This window comes from Thunnus maccoyii, chromosome 9, assembly GCF_910596095.1.
Source record: "Thunnus maccoyii chromosome 9, fThuMac1.1, whole genome shotgun sequence".
Taxonomy (NCBI): domain Eukaryota; kingdom Metazoa; phylum Chordata; class Actinopteri; order Scombriformes; family Scombridae; genus Thunnus; species Thunnus maccoyii.
In genome coordinates this window covers 6,850,842-6,872,792 of record NC_056541.1, presented here as the reverse complement: position 1 = coordinate 6,872,792, position 21,951 = coordinate 6,850,842, and the positions used below count along the sequence as shown (strand labels likewise).

The 21,951-nt window shown below is 39.1% G+C and overlaps 1 protein-coding gene across 4 annotated transcripts in view; it reads left to right on the top strand.

The window, feature by feature from the left end:
• The window catches only part of kank1a (KN motif and ankyrin repeat domains 1a), a 68,234-nt gene that overhangs the window by 18,906 nt on the left and 27,377 nt on the right, over positions 1 to 21,951 (top strand). Inside the window, exons 1-2 of one of the 4 annotated variants that reach the window (XM_042420697.1) lie at positions 17,451 to 17,474; positions 18,522 to 18,568. The exons of the other annotated variants lie outside the window; for them this stretch is intronic. Coding sequence (XP_042276631.1) covers positions 18,541 to 18,568 — 28 coding nt within the window. The 5' untranslated portion in view covers positions 17,451 to 17,474; positions 18,522 to 18,540. Of the gene's footprint in view, positions 1 to 17,450; positions 17,475 to 18,521; positions 18,569 to 21,951 lie in introns of those variants that run through there. 4 annotated transcript variants of the gene reach the window in all.

Here is a 21,951-nt window from a genome sequence, read left to right as displayed (position 1 = left end):
ATCGACTAATTGTTGCACCTCTACACTTGTTGTGTAAGTGTTGGAAAATAGCACATGAAATGAAAATATTTGTTCCCTGTTTAAAGCCGTCAGTAAAAGCCTGAAAAAATATTTTCCAAACATGAGTTTTTGTGAGCGATAAAAAGCTATGCTGAATAATTTTGACAGCAGTGAAAGAACTGTTGTTTTTTTTTTTCCTCCTCTCAAACATTCCTAAAGGTGAAAATTCCCAGAATACCCTGTGAGCTAATCCCTTTGTTTTGGTGGAAGTGGGGATCCTCCCGGCGAACAGAGGACAGCCATAATGCCACAGTGTTTCCAGTGGAATGTTACTGCTATTGTAAACCAGGATGACTCCCACTGGGAAGACACCCCCCTCCTCACCCCCTCACCCCTCCTCTGCCAACACAATACAATGTGTTGCATTATACCTATGAAGGCATGCTACTGTTTTCGTAGCCTATGACCTTGTGACCGCGAGCCGAAGCCAAGATAATGAAAAAGATGACACGGAAGTCATTAGTTAGTCCCACAGTTATTACAGCTTCCTCTGCTCAACAAGGGCTGGGAATTTTCACTTTTTAAAAACACAGATAATGGAGCAAGAGTTATTTTTTTATTTGCACGGTTTTATGTTGATGTAGACAACTGTAAGTAAAGTAAAAATTCAGTAAATGTCCTTTACTTACTCCGTAATCTGTGTTGATATAACATCAGAAACACTGTAGTTATGAAAAATCTATGTTGTAAACACTGATAGACTGATATGGAATTAAATAATTATGGTATAAAGAGTTAAATTTGTCCATAGTGTGCCAGTAGAGTGCAGGAACAAACAAAACAAGGGCTGCAGATATTTTCAATTATATAAAACACAGAAAAGCAGCAAATCCTCACATTTTGAAAGACTGGAACCAGCGAAGGATCGGCCTTTTTTGATACATGACATAGATGATATATTAAATATCAATATAGTGAGCAATTAATTTTCTGTTGATCTACTAATCTTTTTAGCAAGGCTGATATTGACACTTCATATTCAGACTTTAAATTTCTGATAATGATGTGTGAATGTTTTTTCTATCCATTACAATTTTCTTTCAAATTATACATTGTGAGACACACCAAAGAAGAAGTGACCATCATCTTGAACTGCAATTTTCATAGTACCTCAACAGAGAATTTATACATTAAAATTAAATATCATTATGTTCTCTCTCTTACACATAAATATCTATTTAAGGAACAAAAACAGCATATAAGCATCTTAAAAAACGTTAAATACCTGCCGGTTTTATTGGTGGGTAGATTGCTGGGAAAGGAATTAAGACAAAATGTAAAAGAAACACAAGACTTTATAAAAATACATTTACATAGAATTTAAGAGTTAAATAAAATGGAAAATAAAAATAAGCTAAAATAGAATAAGACAGATAAAACAGGAGGATAAAAAGCTCCAAATTTACACAGTAAAATACATTGACAAACAGGAAAGTCTTATGTTTTTATTTAAAGAACTGAGAGTCGGAGCAGACCTCCAGTTTTCTTGGGAATTCGTTATGGAACAAAGGTTGATGTGATAAGCCATCCAAATCCTGACTCATTTCACATTATGATCAATTCAGTTCATAGATGACTTTAATAATAACAACACTCCCTAAATAAATGGTATTTGTTGTGCGATAAAGCATCAAGGCAACTTTTCGTAAAGGTTAATCTTTTATTTCATGAGTGTTTTTTAGAGATGGGGTCTGTTTCAGGTGAAGTGTTACACCTCTACCATGAATTAACGTGTCGTTTTCATTGTTTTCATTCAAAACTCATCGTGTCTGTTTAGGAAACTAGTTCAGTATTGGTTAAAAAGTATTCTTGTGTTCTTTTTACACTCTTTCTTTCTGTCCCGCTGTTATCTTTCTTCGCGTCAAGTAGCTCGTCCTCTCTCCGAGCCAAACACCCATTTGCTGTTTTTAACGACTTCCTGAAGCTCTTGAAGTTTTACTGTATCTTGACCAGGAGCCTCTTTGTTGTCATTCTCGGAGAATGGAAACTGCTCAAGTGTCTGTCAGCGTTGAAGGACACACCTTTTCAGAGATTGAGTGTGTGTGGTTTGTGTTTGATAGTGTTTTTCCATGTATACATGTGAGTAAGTGGTTGCTTTTTGTCTTCTCAGCTGTTTTGTTGACACTCTTTCCAATCTTGTTAATCAAATAATATTTGTTCTTAATCTTGAGTGTTTGTTTCATACATTAGGCTGATAGAGCGACTTCCTCAGGCTTGTTTTAAAAAGTTTAATCTTTTGTCATACTGTGGCTGACTTTGTCATGTGACCGGCTCTATCTATGCGACTTTCTCTTTTTTATTTTCCTACCATATCCTTGTCACTTCCCCCATGGGAATAAATTAGACTTGTAAATTTGGGAATAAAGTGGCGTGTGGACAGCTTTTGAACGCTGTCATTGAGGACGACAGGCTGCTAACAGAGGAGGGGGTGGGGGGGAGCGGAACAGAAAAAGAGATGGATTTCCTTCTGGAGGTGGTTTGTGCCTCTTCGCTACTGTCATACCCCAAAACAGACCCCAACTTCCTCCCCCACACACACACCTTTTTATCTCCCCTTCTCTCAGTGGAACAAATCATTTAGCTGCCACTCTAATGGGATTAGTCCGCACTCTCTGCCTCCCTCCTCCCTCCCTCCCTTCCTCCTCTCTCTTGTCTTCTTTCTTTTCTTTCACATACTCGAGTCCATCCTTCGGTTCCCCCTCTTTTTGGGGCTCTGCCTCTGGAAAAAAAAAAAAAAAACACAAGTGGCTCATCTCGATGAAAAGGTTTAGAGAGGGAAAATAGTGAATTAATGAGGGGTAAATAGAGGATTACAGAGCTTCAGTCACCTTATTTCACCTCTTGTTGTTTACTGAATTAGTTGCTAAAAATGTCTGTTGCTGCCATCTTTATAGATAAGATGATCTTTCCTTCCTCTGAATACCACAATGCGTTTTTTTTTTTTGTACTCAAAGTCCAATGGACTCTTAATCGCTGCGGTTTGGTTGCTTTATCAACACAAGGCGTCCCAGCCAGTGAGCAGGGATAACAGCTAGTCCTACCCCCACCCCCCACCCCCCACACCCTCAGATTAGCATGCTTGATATCCCTGATGACAAATGACATTGAAGCCAGTTAATCAGGCCTAACCACTGATGTCACCACATTAAGCAGTGCAGTCCTGTCCCCGCCATGATAAACAATGAGGCCAGCTGAGAGCACACTGAGAGGATCACAAAAGCCAGCAAGCGTCAGGGCCAGCTGGGGACGAGGTGCTCAACAGATGGACATGAATATGTTTTACATTACATTTAAATTAGATTCTTTTTTCTTTTTTTTTCTCCTGAGGTTTTTGCCTTAAATAAAAGAAAAAGTAGCAAATGAAGTAATCATATGAAGGATAAAGGTCCGGGAGCATCAGAAAGTTGCACAGCAAAGTTAATCTGCACGTCTTCATAATAAAGCTGTGCTAGAAGCTTGACAGTGTTGCCGATTTGGCGACTTTCTTGCTAGATTTAGTTTATTTTTGTAACGGCAAATATAGCGACTTTTTGGGCAGACCTTAACTCCTCTCCTCGAAGAGTGACTGACTTTGTTTAGTGAGCAGGACAAAACAGCAGCACATTCAGTCGACCAATTATCCGTCAGACAGAGATGTGAATGAGATGTGAATGCGCGTACCTATCGACACTGATCCCCAATGCTTAATCTGGGAACTCCTTCTCCTTTTGTTTTTATTCTAAATTAATATACTGTATTTCTATACTGCGCCATAGACTCACCTTTTGTGTTTTGTTCTCAGGATAGTAAAGAATTTCATCAAGCAAAGAGTTATTGAAGAGGGAGAAAAATGCTCTCCGTCCGTCCTACCTGCCTTCCTTTAATCATCAGTTTGCTTTTGTTGCTAACAGGGCAGTAAGGTCACAGAGTTTATTTTGGAAAAAAAAGTGTGTTTGCACTTCGCTCCTCCCTCATAACTGTGTGCAAACTATTCCTCTTTTGTTCAGTTTATACTCCGATAGAAGAGGGTTTAATAAAAGGACGGTGCAACACAGCTAATAAGCTACGATAGCGTGCCAATATTTGGCCTCAATGGTTCAGGTCAACACTGTCAAGACGGCTTCACCAAAGTTTCATTTGATGCAAAACTTTTGCACAGATTTATATCACCCTGCAGTAATTCAATTTAAAGGAAACGATTTCGCCACAAATATCAGAAATCTTTTTATTATCAAAAAAGCTCATAGATTTATCCGACTAAATCCGACTATCCTCATTTCATAGAACTCTGTTTCTGTTTAAAACATAAAAAAACATGGACATATTTCAGTAGATGTATTGAGACGAGAGTATTGGCTGGCTTTTTAGTGTCTGTATCTGCTCTGCTTGTGATTTAGGATCGCTTTAATGTGCTTGGTTTAAATCCGCTCGTCTTATATCCAAGTTCTTCTGTCACCTGTTGGTCACACAATCAGTCGCTGCCTTCTGTGTTTGCCTCTAAGTGATGACATTTATCATGAGATTTTAATCAGCTGAAGGTCAACGGCTCTCACAAGGAAAGCGGTTTAATGGTTCAGATAAAACATTCAGTGGAAAACATCTTATCTTTCGGAGGCTCAGGTTCTGGTTGAAAGCCTCTGATGCTGGCAGGTGTCGTTCCCGCTCCCCCAGTGATGCTCGTCCGTCTTTGTCTCCAGGACTTGGACCATGGCACAGCTGGGCCTGCTGCCCCTAGAGATAAAAAAAAAAAAACGGGCTTTTGAGGGACTGTTGATTGATTTTCATAGAGTCCTCCCTTTAAAAACAGCCTGGTTCTACATTCAAAATGAGCCAATAGCTATTATGTGATTTGCAGAAGTTAAGTTATAATGTGTCAGTCATGGTCACTTTCCTTTTCACACAGGAGATTGGTGTCATTTCTTTATTTTGATGTGAAAATAAAGGATTTAAAGAGGCAAGATTGGGACAAAAGGGAGGAAAAGCCCCTTGCTGAAGTGCTTTTGAACAACACACTGAATTAGTGCCACCTCCAGGAAGGCTGCTGCTCTGTAGATGAACCTAGAGAGAGAGTCTCTCTGTTTGAGTTTCTCTTTGTCACAGATGCTTCATTCAGGTCAGTTTGAGAAAAGGATGTGGAAACAAGTTAACTAAGAAACAAATCGGCAGAATTAAAAGTAGATTGTGTGTGTGGGACTGTTGCCAAAGTTACTGTGACCCTGAAAACTGTCTTGTCTTCCACCATACAGCCTCTGTAGTTTCTTTTATATCCTTTCCACAGAACCAACAATTGTAGATAGAAGTGTCAGGAAAAACTGAGAAAAAAGGCAATTATTTAGATAATTAATCATTGAAGTAATTTTTCAAGCAAAAATGCCAACAGTTCCAGATTCTGAATTATGAGTATTTGCTGCTTTTCTTTTGTCTTATGTGACAATAAAAGAATAACTTTGGCTTTTTGAGTGTTTGTTGGACAAAACATGCAATTTGATATCATCATCTTTGGCTGTAGGAAGTTATGAAGAGCATTTTTCACAATTTCACATCATTGTACAGACCAAACAATTAAGAAAATAGTCCTACTATGCAGACACGCAAATGTAGTAACAGAACAAAGTCTATTTCTGCATTAGTTTTTGAGTAAAGCCAGTAAATTAAGTCACAATCACATGTATCAATACAAAAATATCAAATGTCAGTCAAAAAGGCCATAAAAACGACCAAAGGATGTGCAGTGATACACGTCTTTGATCTTTGCATGCTTCAGCTGTAAGACGTACACCTGATGGATGCTGACACATAATTAGTAGCAGGATGTCGGGTTGCGTGCTTGCGTGACAACTTGCTGCAAAAGAACGTGTCTCCCCCCCCCATTTAAATGGCTTCCCCTCCCATCATGTCCTTTCATCATTATGGCTCCCAACTAAACTGCATCTCCATACATCGGTATACACCCTCCCCACCTCCACCGCCTCGCCTTCACCCTGGCGGTAATCCAGCGCAGCGTGGCCCATTACTCATTACATCGTAATTGGTCCAACAGTTCAAGTGTTTGGGGTGGACTGAACAAATAAAATAGTCTAATCAAGACAGACAAGTGTTGTCCAGCTCCGAAAACATTCCTGACATAGTTATGAGCGCAACCAGCAGGCTGCCGGTGTTACCAACATGTAACTGGTAATAACTGCTGTCATCAAATACCACTGAATCACAGAATGTGTTTAAAGGTGAAAATGTAGAGCTGGACTTAACTTCATTTTGCAGAAGTCCTTTGACTCTTCTAAATTTCTATTTAAACCAGTAGTTTCTTCTTCAAGGTGTCTGTTGTTGGCGTTCAAGCTTGGTTTTATGTTGGGTTGTCCCAAATACCATTTTTTTGGAGCTTTGAAGCTTCAGCAGCAATTATTCAAATTTATTCGAGGCCTCGCTGCAGAGAGGGGCTGCCCTAACCTGTTAACATGTTCACCGAAATTAGCCTAAATCAAATAAATTACAGCCTTTAGACTGAAAACTATATTGCTCACATGTACAAGTCGTGCTAACATTAGCCATAGCCTAATCGAAAAAGGTTTTAATGCGTGGCGTCACTTGTATAACTGAAAAAACTATTTACATTTTTCAGGTGATTTGACAACCTTGTTGCAGAGGTTCTTTAACACATCTGGCACTCTGCTTTTTAGGGGTCATCTTCACAAATTTCGAAGTTAATCCAGATGCTTGATGACTTTTTGGACGTCCTGCCTAAGCTTTAGTCACATGTTCTATGATGTTGCATTGGGCGCGCAAAGGGTTCGAGACGACGCAAGGAGTTGAAAATGGAAAAATACACCGTATATAATCGAATACTGGTTTTGCCGTTGGAATACCATGGCGTGGAACAAAGCTTTGAAGCATTCAGGTCAGCCCTACTTCTCTACGTCTGTGGGTAGAGTTTAGTGAAAGAGGTCCCTCTCCCTCCGTCAGGCTGTCATCAGTTTAATTAGCTTGTTCTTCATTGTCTGGCTGCTTTCAGAGGAGAAGGGGCAGCACAGGACGCGGCGCTGGATCTCATTGGTCCGTCTCCCAAAGGTCAGCGGAGTGGGTTCGCTTGGCACAAAAGCAAACATGGGAGCACTTAAGATGGGGAATTTCTCCCACAATGCCTCTTTTGAATGAGCTGACAACACAAGTGAAACCTTTTGGGAGTGACAGTCTCTGACTGGAGCTACTGACTTCATCTGGAGGGTTCAGGTTTATGACACACAGTTGTTGTTGTTGTTGTTGTTTTTAATCATGAAGACAAAATGAAAAGGCAGATTAACTCTTCTTCTGGCAAAGTTTGATTTATTCTTATCAATCTATCAAAGTACCAATTAGATCACTGCACATTTACTACTGTTGAGTAATATATGTACTCCCTTTGCTCAGTAGCCACTAAATGCATCTATGTTTCTCTTAGTCCACGTGTGTGTGTGTTAAGTGTGTTATAGTTTTATTAAAATGAAGTCAATTTTCTGGGTTTGCTGAACTCGTGTATGATCATTATTTAACTGATGCACTTGAAGCAAACACTTCTGCAGATGAAGTGCTGGTCCAGTGTGTAGAGAAGCCACTGAAAGCAGTACGCCTACTTCACTAGAATTTGATGTTTGCAGAGGCTTTTGCAACCAAAAATAAAAGCTGCATTGTGGTTTAGGGCTGCCACTGAGGATTATTTTTCATTATCGATTAATTTGTGATAATTTTCTCGATAAACCGCTTAATCGTTCGGTTTATAAAATGTCAGAAAACGGTAAAAAAAAAAAAAGGTTCATCGCTGTTTCCCTGTTTTGACGTCCTCAAATGTCTTGTTTTGTCCCAACAAAAAGTCCACAAGCCAAAGATGTTCAGTTTACTGTCATAAAAGACTAAAAAAAATAACGAAAATATTCACATTTGAGAAGCTAATTTTGGCTGAATTGGCCAGAATCAAACTAGGGACGCTGCTATCATATAGTGTAATTCTGTGTTTTACCTCGAAATTGTGGATGCGGAGGATAAAATGATTGTTGTAGTGATAATCATTATAAACTGCTGTTCTTTTGTGGACTAAGAACAGCAGTTTATATTTTGTATTATTTTTTATTAGCCAATGTGAAGCATGTTGCACCAGAACCATCTTCCATCCTGCTCATCTTTGGTTTTTTTTTAAATAACTTGCATTTCCACTTTACATGTGAAACTACAGAGTCATTGTGTGACTAGTTTGCATGGTGCCTCTCGGCCCCCCCCCCACACGCATGAGGCAGTGGGTTGCGTTCATCAGCCGACGGCCCCCCCCCGCCTCCGCCTTAGTGACTCCACTAGAGAGCTAAACAAATAAGTGGCTCCAGCCTGTCCTTGGTCAAGTGCAGGCCGGACAGAGGAGAGCATGTATGGGGGAGGGGGCAGAGAGGGCGGTGTAGAGGGAGGATGACAGAGCCTGAATCAGGAAGAGGGAGGATAAAGACACAGGGGTAGCAGCCTGCTCCGGTAGGCTACAGAGTGGACGCTTCAGTGTAGAGTGAACAAGTGATTCAGGCGGCGGAGGATGATGATGGAGAGAGGCAGCGCTAAAGGAACCAAAGAGACGAAAAGAGGTCTTGAGGATGTTTGAGGAAGTTTGTGACTCTGCTGCTGCTGTTTGGGAACCAGCTCAAAGTTCAACTGTGTTGGTAAGAGAAGCTGCTAAAATCACAGAGTGACTTTGTTGAGACCCATTGAAAGCTTTTGTGCTCTTTGAAGGTGCAAAAAAAACCCCAGGAAGTTCAAAAGGTTTAGATAATGTTCAGTCACATGTTAAAGACAGAAGAATTGAAATTGTTGGACTTAAAAACTGGAGCAATTTGCAATTATTTATGTTTATTGAGAGAACTGCTTAGAGACTTATTCATAACTAAAACATGAGTTGCTAGCCGTCTATATGTTCTTACAAACATGTTCAGTTAAAGTTTTTATGACAACCACATGTTGACCGGAGCTGAGGCGTCTCTTCCCTCTAGGGGGCAGTGTTGTCAACGAAAGCGGTTGCTGCGTTTAGTGGACATGAAAGGGGAAGAGTTGTGTGTCCTGTGCAGAGCAGATGAAGTCTTAAATCACTGCTCAGGGCAGCTTCATGCTGTAGTGAGGTGAAAAGGCTGATTAATGATATACCATACAGTCTCTAGTGTGAATGGTAAAGTTATTGGTCCCTTTTTCTATTCAGGTATTTGAAGAACAGCGAGTGAGGAACATGAAAACGAACCTTGGATGTCTGAGGATTGATTGTTTACCTAAATGAATCAATCTTTATTATATGAAACACCACGGTAATATACATTATAAGAACAGTGAGGGTGAAAACGAGTCTGCTGGTGTAGCTCAATCACACCTGTTTTGTTCTTTGCAAACAAATTAAGCATTATCACCTTTTCCTTTATGCAACTGGCAATATGTTGATGTAACGTTTAAGAGAAGGTACCCAGAAACCGCTTATTGGCTCCTTATCTGCAGGCAAAAAAAAAAACACATCTCAGGGCAATAAATCTCAGGTGAAGCGCTGGAGAGCATCTGCCAGATTTTTATCCCACCAGCCTCCACAGCCAGCACAATAAATCTTATGTCATAACCTGATCTTCAAAGAACTCACGCAAAGATACTTAGAGGTGAGAGAGGTGTTTTTTAATATATAAACATTTTATACGTTTTAGTTTCAGTCGTTCCTCGCTGAGGAAAGAAAGCAGAGGATCCTGTCAAACCTGCAGATTTGTCGTTCCGTTCGCATGTGACAGAGTTTAATCAGCGTCTTATGAGGGGACACTGAACCTCTGGAGAGCAGCAGTCAAGATAAATGTTGGAACAAGATAAAGCACATTCCTAAAACAGAGGCACAGCAGTCAAAGACGCCGTTCTACAATGTGGGTCTTCTCTCCGGAGCTGAAACGATTAGCCACGGACAGAAAATGATTCTGCAACAATTTTTGACGGTAGATTAATCATCCGAGTCGTTTCTCAAGCAAAAATTACAAACATTCTCTGGTTTCAGCTTCTCAAAATGTGAAGATTTGATGCTTCTGTAATAAAAAGAAACTCAATATGTTTGAGTTTTAGACTGTTGGTGAGACGAAACAAGCGATTCAGCTATAAGAAATTGTTTTCTGATTACAAATCCTTAAATACTGTAGATTTAGGGCTGCAACAATAAATTTATAGGTTATTTTCTTTATTAATTAGTCAATCGTTTGGTCTATAAAATGCATAAAATTTCATTCTTCACTGTTTAGTTGCAGCCCTCTTTACTTTCAAAAAGCTGCTTCCTTGTGGGGGGACTTAAGTAACTTCTCCGTTCCTGGAAGAAGTTAATTTTTGGAGCAAACAAAGCTTTCTGTTTGTTTTTGTTTGCTGGGTGTTACTTGCTGTCTTTGCTACTTGTTGAAGGTAGAAGAAGAAGGTTCTGAATTTCTCTGTACAGCTCTGATATGAGTTTTTACCTGGATTCTCCTCTGTGAATACAACTCACCTGTATGTACAGCACCAGTCAAAAGTTTGGACACATCTTTCCATTCACATTTATTAGAAAGTGTGTCCAAACTTTTGACTGGTACTATATACTGGAGAGTGTTTTTTCTACAGTGTAAGTAAAGACTTGAACCTGCTCTGCTCTGTAAGAAATGAACAACTTAACCTACTTTTGCCTTCACTCAGACATTCAGCTTTTGAGTCCTACCTACCGTAGTATATGTAACAAATGCTCTGCAAAAAAAAAACAAAAAACATTTGCAAAACATTTGAAGTCCCACCTGTTTCCAAGAGTACAAAATGCTGCACTGTAAATGGATTCAGTCACATCTAGATGCATGTGTCTCACAGATGGTCCAGTCTGACTTAATTGTAAATCCTTCCTTCCTGAAGTCATTTTATGCTCAAATACTCTGATCCTGAAGTTTGTTCCTATTGTGAAATGATAAGGATCCATTTTCAAACCTCTATTTCCACATGCATGCTGTACAGGTTTTCAGAGAGAGTGAGAGAGAGAGAGAGATAAAAACGAGAGGCGAAACGTCAAATATCTACAACCAAGAAGTCCGGTTGCCCTCGATTCACCCCTCCTCGCACAACCGCGACCTGGACGACTGAGAATCTTTACAGACGAGAGAGAAACGGTCAGATAGAGGAATGAATGATAGCTAGGGAACATAATGACGGGAGTGTATGTATAATTTTCTTTGGTTTCTATAATTACAGTCTTAATTGAGCAAGAGCTTGCTGTTTTCAAATGCTATGTTTATCCTGGTGCACGAGGCCTGCGGCTGCACCAGGGGAAGAATAGCAGGGAGTTGACAGTGATAGCACCAGAAATAACTTGATGTGTGATTATACAGCAACATGACCGACTGACGGTGGACCTGTTCTGCTCTCTCTGTGTACAGACATGGGTTGCTGTGCTGTGTTTGGTTTCTTTGTGATGTTTGAGCACTGCAGGTCAAGATTTGGAGAGCAGTTGATTTATTAATCAGCAGTTTTTTAGTTCATTTTAGTTTTCTGACAGAGGCTGGCTTCCTGGACGTGTTTGTAAAGGTACAGTGAGTTTTTTTTCAACATTTTTAGTGCAGAATATGAACTTTTGGTGCAGATACAGGTCCTCTTCTTTGGGATTAGTGCAGTGTTGTTTATGCACATTGCTGTTTAATGCAGTTTAAAGACAAAAATAAGAGTAGAAGTACTCATCTGGACAATGACAGTGGTATGTTTACTGTTTCAAGTGTAGGGAAACAGCAACTGATATATGTACAAGGTGTGTCTAAGCTGATTTGTCAATAGCCTCAGTAAGACTGACAGTTTTCATCTAGTTAAAAGTTAATTTGTCTAATACTTTGGTTTATGACCAAATACCTGCAAAACTAAAGACATTCCCATCAACTTCAGCTGTTTGTAGTTCTAAGTAGGAGTGCAACAGATCACAGAACTCACGGTTCAGATTGTATCACGGTTTTGAGTCACGGATCGGATCATTTTTCAGATTAGGAAAAAAAAAGGAAGACAAATATAACTTTCCTTTCTATTTATTCTATAAAACACTAAAAGCAAAGAACTTTTGCTTGTGGTCTTAACAAGATGTCCAATGTTTAAATAAAATCTTAAAATACATAAAATATTTGATACTCAATTGTTGAATTAAAGTGTAATATGAGTCATGAAATCTTCCTCCTTTAAACATGGTAGTGAATGAAACAATAGCCTTAACTTGATGATAACTTACAAACATGAACACACGTCTTGTCCTGCAGCATTCATTCAAGTGAAAAGTGCACCGCTAACATCGGTTAGCAGCTAGACAGCTAATTAGCACATTAAACAGCATGTAAACATACCTGCAGGTGTGACTTAGGACCAGTTAGATGCTGGTTTGCTCTTTGAAATCCCTGTTAGCGACACGCCGTCTGTCCGTGACTTGTTCTTACAGCAGTTTGTTTACTTTGTCTCCAATGAGACATTAAATGTTGCAGTTAATCCGCAGTTCACACGCGTGCCAAACCATGAGGGGGGGCGACCCGTATGGATCACGGATGAACTACATTCCGTTACACCACTAGTTCTATTTACACTGTTCAGACGGTGAACATTGTAAAACATTATACCTGCTAAAATCAGCATCTTAGAGTTATCGGTAACACTTTAATATAAGTCCCACCTATTTAGCCTTCATAAGCAGTAAACAGAGATACGTGTTAATGTGCTTGTCAACATCTATAACTCATTCTGTGAGCACACATACGTGGGGCTGGTATATAAACAGATAAAGAGACAATTTAGTAAAACACAGTTGTAATGATATAAAATGTCTTCATATGAGAAGTTATCATTGCTGGCAAATACTTATATCTGTTTACAACTACATTATAGTTTTATAGAACAATTAACTAAATGTTTGTTTAAAGCTGTTTACAGTGTTATCACTGTTAGCATGTTAGCATGTTGGCGTTAGCATTTCGTTTCAAGCATGATGTACCTCAGTACAGCCTCACAGAGCCGCTGGTGTGGCTGCAGACTCTACATTGTCCTTAAATAATCCTCTTTTTCATGAGTCTCCTCCAACTTTGAGAGTTTTATATTAATCTAAATTATGTTACGCTGAAGAAAAAGCTTCCTCATCCTCCCTCGCATGCAATATTTTGACTTTTAACCCATTAAATGAAGCCGGAAGCCTTTTCTTGCTCTCCTCTTTGACCTTGTGACTCCTCTAGCGAGAACGCCACCCTCCCCAACAGTGGAGCCATAAAGTAGAAGACAAAATCCTTTCAGCTGACTTTTCATTCCTGTAAGTTACTCCCTCCTTGCGGGGATAATTGAAAGGCTTTGAGGAAGGCTTTCCAGAGGCGAACTCAGCAGGCTCACACAGGACATCAAAGGGAAACAAGCAGTCGGACAGCACAGGCCGGGGTCAGTACCGCGGCTGACGCTGCCAAACGGTAGTGAACGTCAGCGTCGAGGCGTCTGGCCTCCTCACCCCGGCCCGCGTCTTCTCTACAGTAGGCGCAGCAGCTTCTCCTCCAAAGCTTCAAAGGCATTTCCTAATGAGGGCCAGATGCAGAGCTGAGACGACAAGTAGCCGCTGCTTGTTCTGCAATTATGCTGACACACACCAAACTCACATGCACACGAAGCATATGTCAGCCTCAGAAACACTTAATATTAGATGTAGCTGAAAGCAGTTTTACGTTCCTCTTTTCTTAAAAAGATGCTCCCAGAAAAGACACCTGTGCACAATCATGTCCATCAGCCACACAGAGAGAAAACGCTCTTTATGCTGCTGCACACAAAGTTTCATGTTTTCATGCTACAGAGCCTTTTCTGATGCTCCGAATAAAAATACCCTAGTTCCTCTCGAGGCTTTTTCCCTCCATTAAATCTGTAGCCTCAGCTTTTATTAGGGGAAAAACACCCTGTTGAATATTCAGCACAGCGTGTTTGCAACCTTTTACAGGCTTCTCTTAACTTTTCATGCTGTTTACTGGTGACACACGAGTTACAAAACCTGAGCTCTAAAGTGTGTTGTTTCACAGTGGAAAATGTGAACTGTCGCACCACATCCTGCCAAGACTTAAGTGCCTTTTTCTGGTTGGTCAGTTTATATGGCAAACAAGCAGGTCTAGACACGTTACATGACAGTAAACCTGCATGAAAGCGTTGAAGATGACAATTCTGATAGTTTGACACAATACCGGAATATCGTTTTTTTTTGTTTTTTTACTTTATGCTGATATGATTTTTAAGAAACATTGTTGAACTTTTGCAACTTGCAACTGTTTTTCCACGCAATATTTCCAAAACAAACGGCAACTTTAAACTCTTGATGACATGCATACTTCTCTTACTCTTAATTGTGTCTATATCTAAATTTAGGTAATAAATAACATCGGCTTTCAGGTGCAGCTGTGAACTTTGCACAGAATCTCTTCTCATAATATGGTTTGATGCTGAAATTTGAAATAAATGACAATGATCCATCTAAAGGGGAGAAGCATTTTATTTTATGCGTGGTAATCCAGTGTTTTATTTCAAAAATACTTTTAACATTTTGTATTTTAGAGTTACTACCTCTACATTTTTAAGTTTTTGTTTTGACCAAATCACAGCAAGTTGCACAACACTGTTATTGGGGTTATTATAGAGGCACTTAATACAATACAATTACTTTAGGGAAGTAAAACAAAAAAACATTTCATAGTATGTAGTTTCACAGTATGGAAAAACACAACAAAATTATAGATGAACTGGTAACAGATCACCACAAGTATGGTGGGAGTTTTCTTAGTTTGTTCCCTCTGACGTGTGCACGCATTAGTCACACAAATTATTAAATGATAAATGCAAATTATTAATTTGTGTGAATAATTTCATAATTTGCATGCTAAATCATGCTCTCAAAGGTACCATGTGGAGCTTCTTATCACTAGTAGCACTATGGAACAATGATTTTAAGAAGGCGTCCCAGTTTTGGTTCAGGTGAGATGATGCACACAGCTGCCAGAAGGTTTCGTGCAATTTCATTGAACTACAGGGGGCGATAGTGAGACAGCAATTCGGCAGTAAAGGCAGTGAAGAAGAAGACTGCTCGGCAAGTACGCATGGATGTAAAGAAATCAGGTTTTCAAAATGTTTAAAAGTCGTTTTTTTTACGAGGAAGGAAACTCACTCATCATGTTTCTTAGATTTAACGGATACACACAACAACTTTTGTTCGTTTACATGAAAACTTCACACAGCACCTTTTTAAATGATTCAGTTTCATTCTCCCATAATCACATGCACACCTTCCCGTGTGATTTTTGCATTAATTTTTGAATCCATATCTTGCTATAAAGTGCTCTACAACCTTCAGCTAACTTTTTATGAACTATGCATTTATTATTTTTGAAGGAATTATTTAATTGGCTGCAGATTACAGAGGAATTCAATTTGAGACAAAAATGTTCCTCCCTCGTCAACTCCCTCATTAATCATGACTGCGTTTGATAATATTTGTTTGTCTTGCATGACATATAATAAATAATTGAGCCTGCTGTCTTCTGAACACACCTCCCTGTGAAGAGGAACTTGACCTGACTATAAATCAGTAGACGTACACCTGTCATACCCCTGCAGGCTGAAGGCTATATATACGTCTTTCATATTTATGTAACAACTGAGGAGGAACAAAACAAGTTGTTCTGGTTTGTGTCGGCTGATGACGTTGCCCTGTGTTTTTCTTTTATTATTGAATTCCTCACTCTTGTTAGACTCGTGAGCCCTTCAGATCAGATCACACAACTTACAATTCTGTTTCTGTTCATTATGGAGTGAATTATGGTGAGTTCTTTGTCTTTGTTTTAAACTAAATGAAAAGATCAGGTTGTAAAACTCTGGATTTCTCTTAAAGGGCCAGAGAAGCAACTCTTTCCTAAATATAATAATTCCTTCATGAAACCAGACATTAAAATACAGAAAATAATCAGAGTTATTGAGTAATACGATGCCACACTTGACTTGAACAACTACAAGGTTCAAGGTTTTTGCTTCTGGCAGTTTTGTCAGCAAGTTTAGGTCGACTGTGATTTAGTTGAAGACGTATTCGACTGTTTGTTTTCAACTATTCTACAAACTACTTCAGTACGTACATGCTGTTGACTGTAGTACTCAAATCCTGCTTTAATATTAACCTAAATATTCATTTTAAACTGTTTTCTTTCTTAAATGTACTAACGTAAGGGGACTGAGTGTTTTCACCAAGGCAACTTATTGTTTTATTGTGATTGACTTACTGTGACGTCAGACTTTTACTTAACTTTTTGAGTAACAAGTGTGACTAAAATAAACAAAAGGTTATTTCTTCTTTTCCTTTTCCAAATATTAAATCATAAATACTCCAGAAAAGTGTCTTCTGCCACACTAACAGTAGTAAACATGGGCAGAGATGCACTGGAGAACTTTAGCCAAAGCTTTGTTCCACTAAAATGCTGCCGACCGTCATGTATTTAGAGATTTAACTTCTTGGTCTTAGTCCACATATCGACTGCAAATAAATGCAGATTAGGCTTTTGATGCTTATAGCTGATAAAAAATGTAAGTATTTGTGTGAGTGTTTCTTATTTAGTGTTATTTAGTGACTAGTTATCTATATTTTGTTGGACCTTCAGTCCAAAACTCTAAAATATCAAATCAGAAATGATATAAAACACCAAAAAGCAGCAAATCTTCACATGTACCAACCAAGGAATATTTCGGATTTTCGGTTGATTAAACTAAATCAGGCAGCTAATTTTCACACTCATTCGTTGTGCTCATGTTATTGATTAAGGGTATGATTAAGACTTTGTGATCAGTATCCAAAGATACTGTTAAACGTTTGATTTAAATCAACAAGTGCACGACACATTTTCACTGTTTTGTAATCTCGCTGCTCAAAACATCTCCTGATAAACCAGTTAAACGCGTCTTGTTATGTTTAAAACTCATCACTGCTAGTTCTTAGTGAGGTCTCTTCAGTTCAGTTAACCGTCTGTCTTCACCTTCAGCTGCGGGCGGCCGAAGTGAGACGCCGCTTCGTTGGTTAATGTGTAACCCCGTTTATGGAAAGGCTTTCCATTACGCTCTATTGTCTGGCTCAGTGGCTGCTTCTCAGCCGTGAGCTGAAGGTCAGCGCGGGCTGAAGAGTGACCGCCCCGGTTGTCAACTCGCCATGCGCTTCACCTGGAGGCCCAGCGTAGGGGTCGGTTCTACCCCAAACGGCCTAAAGTCCTGTTTCCTCTTATAGTACACAGATCGTTTGGCTGTCATCTGAGGAAGTTGTCTAATCTTAGCTGTGAAACCTATCCCTCTCACTCAGAGGACGGCTGGGTATAGGCTCGTTGTCGGGAGGCTTGCGGACTCAGTCGTGTTTTCTACCTGCGACCTGTAGGAGGAAGTTAGAATGAGAGTTACAGGTAAGCTTGCATGAGCAGATCTCAGTGTTGTGGCTTTGAGGACAGTTAACACGGAACAAGCCAAGATATATTTATACTTGTTGGTGGTCAGAGTGTTTATGCATCAGAGATCCTGCAGCATTTTTCAGTTGAGCCAGACATGTCGACACCTCGTTTTCCCTTTTTAAACCTCATATTATCTTGAACATAAATACTGGAAAAACATGGTTTAATACATTTTAGAAGCAATTCCTCAAACATCTGTAGGTTAAAAGCTCCAGAAATTTAATGTGATTAGCCTTAAATGCATTTTTTTAACTAGGTATTGGTGCATTGAAGTCTTAAAAAAAAGTTTACCTTCAAATGAGTCCACCTGGTTTTACAGAGTTATTATGCAACAGGTTAAATGTCTCCTGAGTGCATTCATAAAAAACACTGAATGGCTTCTCTCAGTTGTAAATTACTGTATGAGAAGTGAGAGTGAGTCCCTCAATATGTTGATCATTAACTTAATGTCATATTGCTGTGTTGAGGCAAGGAGAAAGATGGAAGAAAAAAAGTGCAGAATAGTCCTTTAAAAAGGTGCAGAGCAGTGTGAGTGTTGTGTACGTTTGTTAAAATTCAAACATGACACACAAATCTTCTCCAGTTCACCACGACTTCTTCATTAAAGGTTTTCGACTACTTTTCCTTTAAGGAGGTATCCGGCTTTCTTATACTCAGTCCAAAGATCAGTCATGTGACTTGTTGATCATCATAGATACTGTACAAAACAATAAAATGTGCAACATGTACTCGTAACAGATATAGCAATTTGCAAGAGAAATAGAAACGTCCATAAATACAAAACACATTTTTCAGAATATTCTTTAACAAATATAATCTTTTATCTTAAAAACACTAAAATATTTCAAATGTGTGACTCTCTCTGAAGGCCGAGTACAAAATCATGATGTTTTTATTCTTCCTTCATCTGCTACAAATGTGCTTTTTAAACTGAACAAGTTTGGCTGTTTATAACGAGGATGACAGACGGTTTATCTGAGGATTTCCTGCTCCTTCCTTCAGGTGTGCATTCTCGCAGCTCATGGAAGAAGACACTTGGGAGATGTTTGGTCAGTCCGATGTGTTGTTTTTTTTTGTTTTTTTTTAAATCCATAGTTTATTTGCATGGAGTTGGCAAGAAGAGCTCGTCTTTTTGGGGTGAATTGCTCGCTTTTTTTTCTTTTTAAAAATCTGGATATAAACATTAAGAGAGCGGCACTTTGTGTCCTTTCAGTCCCATCTGTGTCTTTATTTCTCTTCGTCTCACTCCGCATTTATTGTTGTGATGGTTGTCATTTATATTCAGACCCTCTGACATTGAGAGTTGTAGTAGCAGTCAAGGTAATGTGGAGTTTAGACAAAGATTTTACAAAAATCTACAAAGATTTCTTTGACTGAGACACAAAGATGCTGTTCTCTTTGCAAATCATATTTGTCGGTTTAATTATAATCACCATGAGTATATATGAGCATTTTCAAGACAGTAAGTAGCATCTCTCACTGCTGATTGTATAAGATTGTCAGTTTTTTAAATAAAAAAAGTCCTTCAACATTTTTTATAAATCTTATTATTTCCAACTGCTTCTTTAGTAAAAGTCTCTTTTTTTTTTACTTTTTTATTTCAGCCCATCTACTTTCACCTCTTCCACAAGCCGTCAACAAAAACCTTCTATGGGTACTTCTGCTGTGGAAGAGCAGCCTCCTCTCAGTTTAGAGGCTGACAGTGTTTCTATTTACTGGGAGGATACTGGTACATCAAAATGAATATTGCTGTAATTGTTAGTTCACTCTCTGCAGCTCATTTTCAGTATGAGGGAGAGTAGCTCAGAGGCTGAGGAACATGATTACGATCTATTTGGAGGTTGGAAGGGTTCAGCGTGCGTCGTTTATATCTCTCCTCTGTATCAGATCTATAATTGTTTCGGCGACGGATGACGGGAGGTCAAGATTTAGACGCATCACCTTAATGGCATCGCTGCGCTGCTTTATTTGGGTGCGGACTGTAAACAAGGATTTGCATGCGCTGCAGAGGAGTGGAAGCTCGTCTGCAAAGTAACTACCGATAGAGTGACCTTTCAGATGTTCCCTCTGGCTCATTATCTGGCCTCAGGTCCGCTATTGGTCTGCCTCTCAGATAGGGTTGGATGATATGATGATAAATATGCAATTTTTCGACAGGTGGAGATGTTGCAGTAGTGTTTCTACTGAGGTAGTTTCCCCTTTGTGATTTTCTGTTATTTATATACAGTTATAATGTTGGATGTCTATGTCAAACATGGTCAAATGTCCAAAACTTGACGTGAATTTATGTCAAAATGCTCCCTTCTGTCTGCTCTGAACGCTTCATTTGCAATGTTACCTCTACCTCCACTTTGTGATGATGTCAGATTGTTTGCACAGGCCCATAAACGGCCATCTGTTCTGTAGTCTTTGTTGCTACGGTTGTTCCACAGGTTGTTCATGTTCGCATATGTTGGATCAGATTCTGGCTCGAACATGTACGGATATATTTGAGAAGTTTCCATTTCATGAGGGAAAAAGAAGTGAAATACTACTACTACTGTTTGTTTACATGGCCTCCTACGCTACTAGAAGTCTGCTGAGGGGCAGCGTCCTGAAGCTGACCAATGAGAACAGAGTGGGCTCATCGGGAGGGGGGGGCGGGCCTTAAAGAGACAGGAGCTAAAACGGCCTGTTTCAGACGGAGGCTGAACCGAGGGGCTGCATAAAGAGCCTGTATCAAATAAATAAGGATTTTTTTTTTAACTGTTAATCATGCAAAGATATTCCAGTAGAGCCCCAGAATATAAATATAGACATGAAAATGTGCATGATACGTCCCCTTTAAATATCCCATTTTGTCTAGTAGACCGTTGTCAGCAATGTAAATCAATGAGCAGCACTACTTATGACTTACAGATCTGGTGCGTCAACATGATGATGTACCTTGTCAGTTACTGGATTAGCTGAAAGCAGACATTCATATCCATTGTATCTACACTAAGTTTCAGTATATATCAACTATATCAATCATATATTGACTATATCAATATAATATACACTCAGTTGCTTGTTTATTAAGTACACCTAGCTAAAACTAATGCAGTCCAATAATACAACAACACTCATCCAGTTTTTAGAAAGGTGTGATTCACCTCAGTGGTCATTTGAGGCTGCAGTTTGTGGTGCTGTTTCTAATTTTTAGACTCCGCTCGTTGATGAATGAAGGTAGAATTTATCGCAGGGATGTTGTGTTATAGACTGCATTAGGTGTACCTAATAAACTAAAACCCCTCAGACCATAATGACTAACAAAACCACATTTCCCTGTTTGAGAGGACTTAATTTAGTTCACAATATCCTCATTAGATGCTTCCAGTAATACGGTAAACAGAAAAATAGGGAGAACGTGCAAATGAAGCTAATTTTACACCAGATTCCTGCTAAGTTAATTGAAAGCAATAAACAGTTTAAGTACAGTGTTTTCACAGCAGAATGACTTCTTCAATCTTACTGATATTTAATGAATAAAATGTGACCAGCAGTGAAATTGAAGCCTGTCATATTTTCCCCCCGAGGACCCTTAAGGACCTTCTTTAAGTCACAAGGGGGGCTTTGATCCCACTTTGGGAACCAGTGATCATCCGAGGTCAGTAGTGTTGCTATAACAGGGTTGGTAAATAGAGTCCGAGGTCATCAGTGTGTTAAAAATGGCCTGGCTGAAAAGACTTTGTGAAACTGTCACTCAACCTTCGTCTGCATCTTTGCTCCTCCAGATGCTCATTTAAAATCTGGACCTCTCTGTGGCCCATGATTTTTTTTTTCTTTATGAGAAGAGAATAGCTCTTTTGTTCCTGCTCATAATGAATCCATTGATAATGACCAGAACAGTGCACACAGGGACCTCTATGTTCATAAATGTCAGATGCAAACACACCTGTGAAAAAGCTAGAGGTCAGCGCTGTCGATCACATGAAGTGGGCTTCAGCTTTCACAGAGAAGGGCCTTTTGTGTAACAGAACATAAAATACCCGTCAAACAGAGACCTCTGATCGCCTCGGTCAAACTTTGGAAAAGTTTTTTTTTTTTTTTTTTTCCCAATATTTCTTCTAGTTTACACCGTAACCTTTGTGTGCGTCCTGCAAACATAATGTTCTGTGTAACCAATGACGACTTGGACAAATCAATTGTCAAATAATCAGTGTGATTGACAAGATTATTGATATAAGTTGAATTTGTGATGGAGAAATTTTATTTTAAAATGTGTGCTGTTGGTTATTGGAACAGTAACAATGATTAGAGCTGAAGCAATTATGCTATAAATTGATAAATTCATTGACTGCACCTATTCTGATAATTAATAATTTCAGTCATTTGTCAAGTAAAAAGATGACTGGAATATTAAATTATTGTACTATATTTTTCACTATTGTTTTGACATTACTTAAAATAA